Genomic DNA, 13,584 nt, shown 5'->3' with positions numbered 1-13,584 from the left:
GAACTAAGTACCACATTTCATGACTTTAGGTCAAAAGGGGTGATGGGTGTGACTTTTCAAAGTTTTCATTTTCAATCTCGTTATAGCGCCACCATCTGGCCAATCAGTGTAATTCCGTAAATCCCGGATCTCTATGGCAAGACATATCATACACCCACCTTTCACTAACATATTAACGAATAAATTGAGACAGATTCACAGTCCCTTCCCCGATTTCATTATGTGGGACAATAATTATCTGAACGATTGTAGTCTACAGCGCCACAGAAACCTATGGCTCCTTCTACAACCATAGACTCAAAGACCGTGATAGAGTATCCAGCCAGAGTGAAGAGTGGCTCCTAAATCTATATCCGGTTGGAAATACGAAAACTTCCTGTGAACTTCCTGGTTTTCTTTGCATAGCGGCTAACTTTGCTAGCTATGCCATTTACAACTATTTAAAACGCTCTTTGTATGTCCGTGAGTCAAACGGTGTTGGAAACGTTAAAACGCACTCTCTCATCGACAAGACCTGCAATGGCTTGCTCTTAGTCATGCAAGTAACGTTAGTTGAAATGTAGTAACTGTTAGCTAACGGCTAACTTGACAGCTAATGTAGCTAGGATAGGAATAGGATGTGCTGTTAGGAAGTTAGCCAGCCAACACTGATTATGTTTCTGCTTATTCGTCTGTTATGCTTCTACTTGTTTTAAATAACTTCTGCGCTATGGACACCGAGGGAATAGAGATCCGTATTAAGACTCCCGTCGGGGATATGGACTCATCCGTGGACTGCCCATCACTTTTGAGCTTCAATGACTTGTTGGTGAGCGCTAACTTAATTAGCTAGCTACAGTTGCAAAGTTTACAGTTAGCTAGGCTAAGGACCAAGCTAGTTAGCAACTGTTTTCGATTTAACGTTCATGTCTTCCTAAATCTATTTTGCAGGTCGCTATAAGGGATGTCATGCCCGAAACCACAATCACTGCGTTTGAATGTAAGTTACCTCATGAAAAGATTGACATTCTGAGATGTCATCAGCCTGGTTTCCTGTTGTGGGGACAGTTTTTCACCAACCAAATGTGCAAGTCCGTTTGGCAGACTTCTACCCAACTATGTTTAGTTACAACTGAAAAGCTCAGTCTACTACTACTCAGTTGCTACTTATATTGCCTTTTTGGCTGGTATTGTCCTTAATACCCAATAAGACTGATTGTCTTGAGGAACCACTTCTGGAGGTTTTTGCACACCAAAAGGATCATGTAGGCTATGTTCCTGGGTGCAATTTGCATTTCCCCCACTACTGGTCGTGGTTAGGATGGGGAAGCTGATCCAAGATCGGTACTAGGGGGAAACTTAGCCCGGAACAAGTTTGTGAAGCCTTTACCAGGACCATTAGGCCGGCTTCCATTAAAGTCACAATATTTAAACTCCAGTCCTCACGTGTCTGATTTTCTTATCCTGTAACTTTAGGATGAATGAATTGCTTTGTTGGATGTTATACATTGGCTTTCACAGTTACAAAGCAGCCATCTACTTAAAGGCAGACTACTCTGCGCAGGTGCAGAGCTGTGGTTGAGGGTAACACTCCCGGTACAAATCACATATACAATTCCCCACTGGAGACCAGGGTTCAATCTCTGCATCCACCTTTCCTATTGTGTCCCCCACCTGCCAACCCCCCCCCCCCCCCCTATGATTTCCATACTGTCTCAATAAAGTGTCAAAATACCCTCCAAAATATATATATATATATATATATATATATATATATATATATATATTTGAATACACATCACTGGACCTTGAATGCTGAAGTTAAGCACAGCATTGCTTTGATAGAATCATGTTCTTAACAATTTGCTGTATTGATTTTGTTAAAATTAATCAGTCTCTATTTAAACTATCATGATGATGACACAGCTCAGTAACTACAGTTGTTAATGATAACACAGCCCAGTAACTACAGCTGTTAATGATAACACAGCCCAGTAACTACAGCTGTTAATGATAACACAGCTCAGTAACTACAGCTGTTAATGATAACACAGCCCAGTAACTACAGCTGTTAATGATAACACAGCCCAGTAACTACAGCTGTTAATGATAACACAGCCCAGTAACTACAGCTGTTAATGATAACACAGCCCAGTAACTACAGCTGTTAATGATAACACAGCTCAGTATAACTACAGCTGTTAATGATAGCACAGCCCAGTAACTACAGTTGTTAATGATGACAGCCCAGTAACTACAGCTGTTAATGATAACAGCTCAGTAACTACAGCTGTTAATGATGACACAGCTCAATAACTACAGCTGTTAATGATGACACAGCTCAGTAACTACAGCTGTTAATGATAACACAGCCCAGTAACTACAGCTGTTAATGATAACACAGCCCAGTAACTACAGCTGTTAATGATAACACAGCCCAGTAACTACAGCTGTTAATGATAACACAGCTCAGTAACTACAGCTGTTAATGATAACACAGCCCAGTAACTACAGCTGTTAATGATAACACAGCCCAGTAACTACAGCTGTTAATGATAACACAGCCCAGTAACTACAGCTGTTAATGATAACACAGCCCAGTAACTACAGCTGTTAATGATAACACAGCTCAGTATAACTACAGCTGTTAATGATAGCACAGCCCAGTAACTACAGTTGTTAATGATGACAGCCCAGTAACTACAGCTGTTAATGATAACAGCTCAGTAACTACAGCTGTTAATGATGACACAGCTCAATAACTACAGCTGTTAATGATGACACAGCTCAGTAACTACAGCTGTTAATGATAACACAGCCCAGTAACTACAGCTGTTAATGATAACACAGCCCAGTAACTACAGCTGTTAATGATAACACAGCCCAGTAACTACAGCTGTTAATGATAACACAGCTCAGTAACTACAGCTGTTAATGATAACACAGCCCAGTAACTACAGCTGTTAATGATAACACAGCCCAGTAACTACAGCTGTTAATGATAACACAGCCCAGTAACTACAGCTGTTAATGATAACACAGCCCAGTAACTACAGCTGTTAATGATAACACAGCTCAGTATAACTACAGCTGTTAATGATAGCACAGCCCAGTAACTACAGTTGTTAATGATGACAGCCCAGTAACTACAGCTGTTAATGATAACAGCTCAGTAACTACAGCTGTTAATGATGACACAGCTCAAGTAACTACAGCTGTTAATGATGACACAGCTCAGTAACTACAGCTGTTAATGATAACACAGCCCAGTAACTACAGCTGTTAATGATAACACAGCCCAGTAACTACAGCTGTTAATGATAACACAGCCCAGTAACTACAGCTGTTAATGATAACAGCCAGTAACTACAGCTGTTAATGATAACAGCCAGTAACTACAGCTGTTAATGATAACACAGCCCAGTAACTACAGCTGTTAATGATAACACAGCCCAGTAACTACAGCTGTTAATGATAACACAGCCCAGTAACTACAGCTGTTAATGATAACACAGCCCAGTAACTACAGCTGTTAATGATAACACAGCCCAGTAACTACAGATGTTAATGATAACACAGCTCAGTAACTACAGCTGTTAATGATAACACAGCCCAGTAACTACAGCTGTTAATGATAACACAGCCCAGTAACTACAGATGTTAATGATAACACAGCTCAGTAACTACAGCTGTTAATGATGACAGCTCAGTAACTACAGCTGTTAATGATAACACAGCCCAGTAACTACATCTGTTAATGATGACAGCTCAGTAACTACAGCTGTTAATGATAACACAGCTCAGTAACTACATCTGTTAATGATGACAGCTCAGTAACTACAGCTGTTAATGATAACACAGCCCAGTAACTACAGCTGTTAATGATAACACAGCTCAATAACTACAGCTGTTAATGATAACACAGCTCAGTAACTAAAGCTGTTAATGATAACAGCTCAGTAACTACAGCTGTTAATGATAACACAGCTCAGTAACTACAGCTGTTAATGATAACACAGCCCAGTAACTACAGCTGTTAATGATAACACAGCCCAGTAACTACAGCTGTTAATGATAACACAGCCCAGTAACTACAGCTGTTAATGATAACACAGCCCAGTAACTACAGCTGTTAATGATAACACAGCTCAGTAACTACAGCTGTTAATGATGACAGCCCAGTAACTACAGCTGTTAATGATAACAGCTCAGTAACTACAGCTGTTAATGATGACACAGCTCAATAACTACAGCTGTTAATGATGACACAGCTCAGTAACTACAGCTGTTAATGATAACACAGCTCAATAACTACAGCTGTTAATGATAACACAGCCCAGTAACTACAGCTGTTAATGATAACACAGCTTAGTAACTACAGCTGTTAATGATGACACAGCTCAGTAACTACAGCTGTTAATGATAACACAGCCCAGTAACTACAGCTGTTAATGATAACACAGCCCAGTAACTACAGCTGTTAATGATAACACAGCTCAGTAACTACAGCTGTTAATGATGACAGCCCAGTAACTACAGCTGTTAATGATAACAGCCCAGTAACTAAAGCTGTTAATGATAACACAGCCCAGTAACTACAGCTGTTAATGATAACAGCCCAGTAACTACAGCTGTTAATGATAACACAGCCCAGTAACTACAGCTGTTAATGATAACACAGCTCAGTAACTACAGCTGTTAATGATAACACAGCTCAGTAACTACAGCTGTTAATGATAACACAGCCCAGTAATTACAGCTGTTAATGATAACACAGCTCAGTAACTACAGCTGTTAATGATAACACAGCTCAGTAACTACAGCTGTTAATGATAACAGCCCAGTAACTACAGCTGTTAATCTGTGTTTCAGATGAGGATGAGGTGGGTGATAGAATCACTGTGAGGAGTGATGAAGAACTCAAAGCCATGTTGTCATATGTGAGTATTGTTCTCTTCAACATTAAACTTTGTTGGACTCCCATACCCCCAGTTTACCTGACTAGACTCCCATACCCCCAGTTTACCTGACTAGACTCCCATACCCCCAGTTTACCTGACTCGACTTCCATACCCCCAGTTTACCTGACTAGACTCCCATACCCCCAGTTTACCTGACTAGACTCCCATACCCCCAGTTTACCTGACTAGACTCCCATACCCCCAGTTTACCTGACTCGACTTCCATACCCCCAGTTTAACTGACTAGACTCCTATAACAACAGTTTACCTGACTAGACTCCCATACCCCCAGTTTACCTGACTAGACTCCCATACCCCCAGTTTAACTGACTAGACTCTTATAACAACAGTTTACCTGACTAGACTCCTATAACAACAGTTTACCTGACTAGACTCCTATAACACCAGTTTACCTGACTAGACTCCCATACCCCCAGTTTACCTGACTAGACTCCTATAACAACAGTTTACCTGACTAGACTCCCATACCCACAGTTTACCTGACTAGACTCCTATAACAACAGTTTACCTGACTAGACTCCTATAACAACAGTTTACCTGACTAGACTCCCATACCCCCAGTTTACCTACTAGACTCCTATAAAAACAGTTTACCTGACTAGTCTGCCGTAACAACAGTTTACCTGACTACACTGCCGTAACAACAGTTTACTTGACTACACTGCCGTAACAACAGTTTACCTGACTACACTGCCGTAACAACAGTTTACCTGACTACACTGCCGTAACAACAGTTTACCTGACTACACTGTCGTAACAACAGTTTACCTGACTACACTGCCGTAACAACAGTTTACCTGACTACACTGCCGTAACAACAGTTTACCTGACTACACTGCCGTAACAACAGTTTACCTGACTACACTGCCGTAACAACAGTTTACCTGACTACACTGCCGTAACAACAGTTTACTTGACTACACTGCCGTAACAACAGTTTACCTGACTACACTGCCGTAACAACAGTTTACCTGACTACACTGCCGTAACAACAGTTTACCTGACTACACTGCCGTAACAACAGTTTACCTGACTACACTGTCGTAACAACAGTTTACCTGACTACACTGCCGTAACAACAGTTTACCTGACTACACTGCCGTAACAACAGTTTACCTGACTACACTGCCGTAACAACAGTTTACCTGACTACACTGCCGTAACAACAGTTTACCTGACTACACTGCCGTAACAACAGTTTACTTGACTACACTGCCGTAACAACAGTTTACCTGACTACACTGCCGTAACAACAGTTACCTGACTACACTCCTATAACAACAGTTTACCTGACTAGACTGCCGTAACAACAGTTTACCTGACTACACTGCCGTAACAACAGTTTACTTGACTACACTGCCGTAACAACAGTTTACCTGACTACACTGCCGTAACAACAGTTTACTTGACTACACTGCCGTAACAACAGTTTACCTGACTACACTGCCGTAACAACAGTTTACTTGACTACACTCCTATAACAACAGTTTACCTGACTACACTGCCGTAACAACAGTTTACCTGACTACACTGCCGTAACAACAGTTTACCTGACTACACTGCCGTAACAACAGTTACCTGACTACACTCCTATAACAACAGTTTACCTGACTAAGGGGATGTTTAGTCTAGGTGTGGGTTTTCCTTGTGCCAAGTGTTATAATCAGGAAGGACAAATCATTGAAGTGTTTTCTCCTGCATTTTAGTTTTTGGTCCAGTACACAAGTAGCGTTCACAAGTAGCGTTCACAAGTAGCGTTCACAAGTAGCGTTCACAAGTAGCGTTCACAAGTAGCGTTCACAAGTAGCGTACACAAGTAGCGTACACAAGTAGCGTTCACAAGTAGCGTTCACAAGTAGCGTACACAAGTAACACAGTAATTGTTTATAACACATCAACATTAATAACAAAAGTTGGTGGAACCGTTTACATTTTAGGGGTGAACCTTGTGGACGTTGCAGAGGTGAGCTGAGTTCTTCTGGTATTTACAGAGGTCCCAACTTGTAATTGTCCTTTCACATCCTTTAAAAAAAATACAAATGAACAGTAACATGATATGATATAGACTAATTAAAGTTACATTGACAAATAAAAATGCAAATGAAACCCCCTAAAAAGTCTATTTTCTGGTGTGGGTGTTTTTGATTGAGATGACAGCCTTTGTGTTGAATGAGTGTTTCTATGGCCAAAGATTGAAAATAACACTGCATTTGGAAAATAAATGATCTCCTGTTGAACAATTGTTAAAAAGGGAATAAAGTAAATATAATTACTGACCCCGGTATACCATTGAGGCAGCAATTATAACCTTCTTTTTCACTCCGCTATTGAGTGTTTTTTGTTGAAGGGGGGAAGCTATTAAAAATCTATTACAGCATATCTTTTCACCCAGGGCCACAGTGTGCTCATTGCTAAGCAGACTGGTAAAGATGACAAGTAACTCTACATATTTCTGCCTTTCTGTCTCCTACAACAAAGCACTGTATGTGGGCGATTCCACCCCAGCAGCAGCAGAACATATTTTTACTATCTCGGATTGTTCTAGCAATTCTTACATAGAAACTTCGTTGGGAGGAAGGATGTCTGACGTGTTTTTAATTTTTTTTTTTTACATTTGTGCCACGTTTGAGAAAATCCTGATGAATGTGGCCGTTGTAAATCCTTTTTAAACCCTTTTTAAACCTTTACAATCCCCCTGTAAGACCTTATGATCCACGAACCATACATGTTATACTCCTTATAGTCTGCTTTAACATATGGAGTATATCCTGATTCTTATGCACATTTTCACATTCATTTATTCAACATAAAATAATATAAATATTTCGGCAAAATCAAAAAGGGCACTTTTGAGATTTACATTTTAAATAAATGAATGTGGCCATTTTTATTTCAGAATGGGGACATTGGTTAGAGCACACTATATGGAGTATAAAGCCACCAACATGAACGGTTCATAGATCCTAAGGTCTTACAGGGAGCATGTATAGGTCTATACAATGGCCACTTTCATCATGATTTTCTTATTAAATACAAAATGTAAAAAAACATATCAAACATCCTTCCTCCTAATGAAGTTCCTATGTGAGAATTACCAGAACATAACAAAAATATTTTCCACTCCCGCTAACGTGGAATCGCCCCTGTCTGATGTGCCAATCGGTGTAGTCATGGTAACATGTGACCTTTTTGGCAAGTGCCGCCAACCTTCAGTCCTCTGCATTGGACCGGGTTTAGGCAAAAGAGTGACAACAATAAAAAAATAAAGATATGTTATTGACTTCACCAAGGTTAGGAAGGGAATTAGACATGTCAACACGTTTTACTTCAGAGTTTGAGCTCAAATGGAGAGAGAAGTGAGGCTTTGTATACCCATTTAAAATGCCTCATGGACGTATGTACCCTATAGGTCTATGCCTTCATGTTGATGAAGTAACAGTACACTCAAATGTGTTATGTAGACTATAGAAACCTATCTGTTGAATAGAGGCTATACTTGTGTTTGGAACACATCTCTCCTGTTTTTTTTGTCTTGTTGATTTACTTTTCAAGTCCCCCCACCAGCTTCCCCCTCCCCCGCGTGATGTTACCATCTTCCTTCATAGTTACTGTTCACATCACGGACATTAAGAGTAATGACTTGTAATGGGCTTCTTCACGAGGTACACTGAAAAGCTAAATGAACTATCCATTTTTATTATTTATTATTCAGTACTTAAAGTTTCGCCTCATTAAAAAGCAGGCCCCCCTGGGCGGAGAATATTTGTCAAAATCTACTCTTCATCTGGGGATGTCTTTTACCCCCCATCAGCTTACAATGATGGCGCTGTAGCCACAGGCTGAATTCCCTCTGTTTCAGCGCCTTTATTACTCCTTCGTCTTGGATGCTTTGTTGTCATTGGGTATCATTGGCTATCCCAGGGTTTGCTGGTGCTAGTGTGAAGCTGATTGAACGGGCAGAGTAGTGGTGTCGAGCTGTAGTGAGAGGGACGACGGGAAACATATTGACCTTACCTTGATTGATATACAAGTCCCTCACCCTCAGGGGATACTTTTTTACTATTTTCCCCCACAAATCAAATCAAATTAAGTTGTATTGGTCAAATGCGCCGAATACAACAGGTGTAGACTTTTTACAATGAAATGCTTACTTATGAGACCATTCTCAACAGTGTAGAGTTAAAAAGGAGGACAAATAAAGGAAACAGAATTAAAACAATAATGAGGCTATATATAAGGAGAACCAGTACTGAGTCAATGTGGAGGGTACCAGGTAGTTTAGGTAATAATGAGGCTATAAGGAGAACCAGTACTGAGTCAATGTGGAGGGGTACCAGGTAGTTTAGGTAATAATGAGGCTATAAGGAGAACCAGTACTGAGTCAATGTGGAGGGGTACCAGGTAGTTTAGGTAATAATGAGGCTATAAGTAGAACCAGTACTGAGTCAATGTAGAGGGGTACCAGGTAGTTGAGGTAATAATGAGGCTATAAGGAGAACCAGTACTGAGTCAATGTGCAGGGGTACCAGGTAGTTTAGGTAATAATGAGGCTATAAGGAGAACCAGTACTGAGTCAATGTGCAGGGGTACCAGGTAGTTTAGGTAATAATGAGGCTATAAGGAGAACCAGTACTGAGTCAATGTAGAGGGGTACCAGGTAGTTGAGGTAATAATGAGGCTATAAGGAGAACCAGTACTGAGTCAATGTGCAGGGGTACCAGGTAGTTTAGGTAATAATGAGGCTATAAGGAGTACCAGTACTGAGTCAATGTAGAGGGGTACCAGGTAGTTTAGGTAATAATGAGGCTATAAGGAGAACCAGTACTGAGTCAATGTGCAGGGGTACCAGGTAGTTTAGGTAATAATGAGGCTATAAGGAGTACCAGTACTGAGTCAATGTAGAGGGGTACCAGGTAGTTGAGGTAATAATGAGGCTATAAGGAGAACCAGTACTGAGTCAATGTGCAGGGGTACCAGGTAGTTTAGGTAATAATGAGGCTATAAGGAGAACCAGTACTGAGTCAATGTGGAGGGGTACCAGGTAGTTTAGGTAATAATGAGGCTATAAGGAGAACCAGTACTGAGTCAATGTGCAGGGGTACCAGGTAGTTGAGGTAATAATGAGGCTATAAGGAGAACCAGTACTGAGTCAATGTGGAGGGGTACCAGGTAGTTTAGGTAATACAGTATCTACATGTGGGTAATAATAAACAGAGTAGCAGCAGCCTACCTGAAAGTAAGTGTGGTGTCAGTGTAGTGTGTGGTGTCAGTGTAGTATGTGTTGGTAGAGTCTGTTGAGTGTGCATAGAGCCGGTGCAAGGTAGTTTGTGTTTGAGGAGGAAGTTGAGCAGAAATATTGGTGTGGCAGGATGAGCTATTTGTGTGGACCGTTTGGGCACTTAAACCTCGCCAAGTGTACACATGGTTTAAGATGGACGCTAGCAGAGCTGGGAAGTTAATAGAGTTTTATTGGAGACGTTTGACCGTGACTGATTCAGCCATTATGGATCATGTGAATTCACCATAAGTCTGGCAGTTGACTTTGAGCGCTACAATGACACTAGCAGACAGACTGCAAAGATGAGGCTCATCACTGAGGGAAGTGAATGAGATATATCATGAAGAAATCAAGTGGTTTTACTTCTTTTGTCAAGTTATGTGATACATTTACTCTTGAGATGCAGTAAATCTTTGTGAAATGCGATGAATTGGTGTTTTCGCCCTTAACACAAGTGGCTTTCAATAGTTCTCTATCATAGTGGCTGTTCATCAATGAAAGAGCTAATTTAATCTCAGCAGGAACATAATCACACAGATTAGCTCTATCGCCTGGTTGGTGTGTTATTGGCTGAATCCCACCTTACCTGCTCCACTTCTATGTTTCACATCTCCAAACTCACTCAAATATTTGCTTTCATACGACACAACATTCCCCACCGCCACCGACACAAAAACACATTGCTTCGTCCACATATTTTCAGATGCTGCACAACAAATCTCCAATCTCTCGGTAAAGGAATTCGGGCCCCCTATAATGGCTTTCTGCTCCTCTCGGGACGAGCGTGTCTGGCGAAAAGCTGCTGATTGCCAGGAAAAATTGTAATACAGGTATATAATATATGCGAGGCAGGCTTCCCGGGCGTCTTATGCAAGGGTTATGCATTTCAGCAATCCATTTGTATTCATATTCAAGCATATGGGCTTCTTTGGTTGGCTGCTGTGGCCGTTTGGCCTCCGTAGAGACCCAGGTGCATTCTGCCTGGCTGTCGTTAATTCCAGATGACTGGATAGCCATTGTGCAAAATGAATATGAATTAACAGAGGCCAATGTATTAGGTGTGTAAGGGGGGGGAATTCGGTACCTATCCTCAACACTGTTTCAGAGTAGGAGTGATGAACTACCATTTAATCCATTTCATCTCATATAATTGTCATTTAAAAGGCCAAACAAATCATCTAAAACACTTTAACAGGGCTGTGACGGTCATGGAACTCTAGATGGCTGTAATTGGTCTCATAGCAAAAAACACTTTCTCCTTTCCTCAGCTCCTGACTGTGTGCTGCCATAGATATATCATTAATAGAACAGGCATCAAGTCAATGATGGCATAATGTGGGCCAGGTGGCCATTTTGAGGAGCAAAGCAGGAAGTGTGTCCATCAATATGTGCTGTGATTTGTTGATTCAACTTAACTGAAATAATACCTTCTATTGTATGAGCCACATCAGTTAACATCATTTAAATTAACATTCTACATTACCATGGCAATTATTGCGTCATAATAGCAGCCACCGCCAGTGTACTCATGAGTTTACCAGTCAAATTGCCAGAGTTAGAGGTTCCAAGCCTGTTCTATTTATTATATTTCTATGTGTGCTGCTGCTGCTGCAGGGAGAGGATTGTTGTCATGGCAACCCAAGACTTGTTCGCTACAAAATCAAGGAGCAACAAAGTTCCATCACATTGTTAAAAGTCCATGTTACCACAGGAACGGACTCAACCGCACCAAAGCCTGGCCGTCCCGTCTTCAGTCAGCTGTTCTTCAAATGGTTATGACGGTCTTCACCCATAACCGTCGGTTACACAATTATACGGTAATTGTGCCAGCCCTACCCTTGAATTTGATATGCACCTATCAATTAATTAGCATCATGTCAATCTTAAACCATCTTCTGTGTATGACTCTCTAAGGACTTTTATTTTGAAAGCCAGACAAAAAAGAAATAATAAACACATCCTTTGGTATGCGAGTCCTGTGAGACAAGCCAGTCTTCCAGGCAACTCTAATCATTGCTCGGCACCTTGAATGGCTTGGAGCCGCCGTTGTGAAAGTTAAAGACTGACCCGTGTCAGCTCGTCTACCACGTGACCTCATTCCCCTCCTCCTCCTATCATATGCCCCCGGAGGTAGCAGCCCTAATTGCATCCCGTGCTCTCTTGTTCCCCCTCCTCGTCTGCTAATGATGATGAGCTTCCTGCAGCCTGGGCCTGCGCTCTCTCCCCTCTCTCCTCTCTCTCTCTCCTCTCTCTCTTCTCTCTCCCCTCTCTCTTCTCCCTCTCCCCTGTCCCCCTAGGCTGAGCGATGGTATTTGTGATCCGACGCTGTTTAGTTATTGGCCAACAAAGGGGAATGTCTTTTAATACACCTTTTAAAAGATTAGGTGGTAATTGTTGCGGTCTTAATCAATAGGGTAGCGGAGTGGAAAATTAAAGGTGTGTGTGAAAGTGTGTGAGAGAGAGAGAGCATGTTGCTGTGTTAGTCCTATTGTTCCTGTTCAGCCTAGTGACAACACCGGAGGGCAAGTGGAGGGATGGGACCTGAGGAGAGGCTGACAGTGATAAATAGGCCTTTTAATAACAGCTGTGCCTCTTGGGGAGCCGTTCAGATCCATTCTGATTCCAAGCTGGCCCTGCCCATCTACATTTAAATATCTACAGTGATATGCACATCTATACTAGATAGGAAATGTATAAACATCAGAGTTTGTTAGGTTTTTATACACTGACTGACACATGGAAAAACTGAGCCATTTCTAGCCACCCCCTGCAAGTATCCATCTGCGTCTGTGCTTATGGGCCTGATTGTCAGGGACAAGGCCTTATGGGCCTGATTGTCTGGGACAAGGCCTTATGGGCCTGATTGTCTGGGACAAGGCCTTATGGGCCTGATTGTCAGGGACAAGGCCTTATGGGCCTGATTGTCTGGGACAAGGCCTTATGGGCCTGATTGTCTGGGACAAGGCCTTATGGGCCTGATTGTCAGGGACAAGGCCTTATGGGCCTGATTGTCAGGGACAAGGCCTTATGGGCCTGATTGTCTGGGACAAGGCCTTATGGGCCTGATTGTCAGGGACAAGGCCTTATGGGCCTGATTGTCAGGGACAAGGCCTTATGGGCCTGATTGTCAGGGACAAGGCCTTATGGGCCTGATTGTCAGGGACAAGGCCTTATGGGCCTGATTGTCAGGGACAAGGCCTTATGGGCCTGATTGTCAGGGACAAGGCCTTATGGGCCTGATTGTCAGGGACAAGGCCTTATGGGCCTGATTGTCTGGGACAAGGCCTTATGGGCCTGATTGTCTGGGACAAGGCCTTATGGGCCTGATTGTCAGGGACAAGGCCT

At 41.9% G+C, this 13,584-nt stretch overlaps 1 protein-coding gene across 1 annotated transcript in view; it reads left to right on the top strand.

Moving 5' to 3' along the window:
* Positions 1-352: 352 nt before the first annotated feature.
* LOC106596840 (dual specificity mitogen-activated protein kinase kinase 5) overlaps positions 353-13,584 on the top strand; it is a 176,332-nt gene continuing 163,100 nt past the window's right edge. Inside the window, exons 1-3 of the mRNA XM_045707997.2 lie at positions 353-808; positions 931-979; positions 4,852-4,919. Of these exons, the coding sequence (XP_045563953.1) occupies positions 677-808; positions 931-979; positions 4,852-4,919 (249 nt within the window). The 5' untranslated portion in view covers positions 353-676. The remainder of the gene's footprint in view (positions 809-930; positions 980-4,851; positions 4,920-13,584) is intronic.

This window comes from Salmo salar, chromosome 26 (genome assembly GCF_965601325.2).
Source record: "Salmo salar chromosome 26, fSalSal1, whole genome shotgun sequence".
NCBI classification, from domain to species: domain Eukaryota; kingdom Metazoa; phylum Chordata; class Actinopteri; order Salmoniformes; family Salmonidae; genus Salmo; species Salmo salar.
The sequence above is the reverse complement of the archived record's forward strand: the minus strand, read 5'-3'. Positions and strand labels throughout refer to the sequence as shown.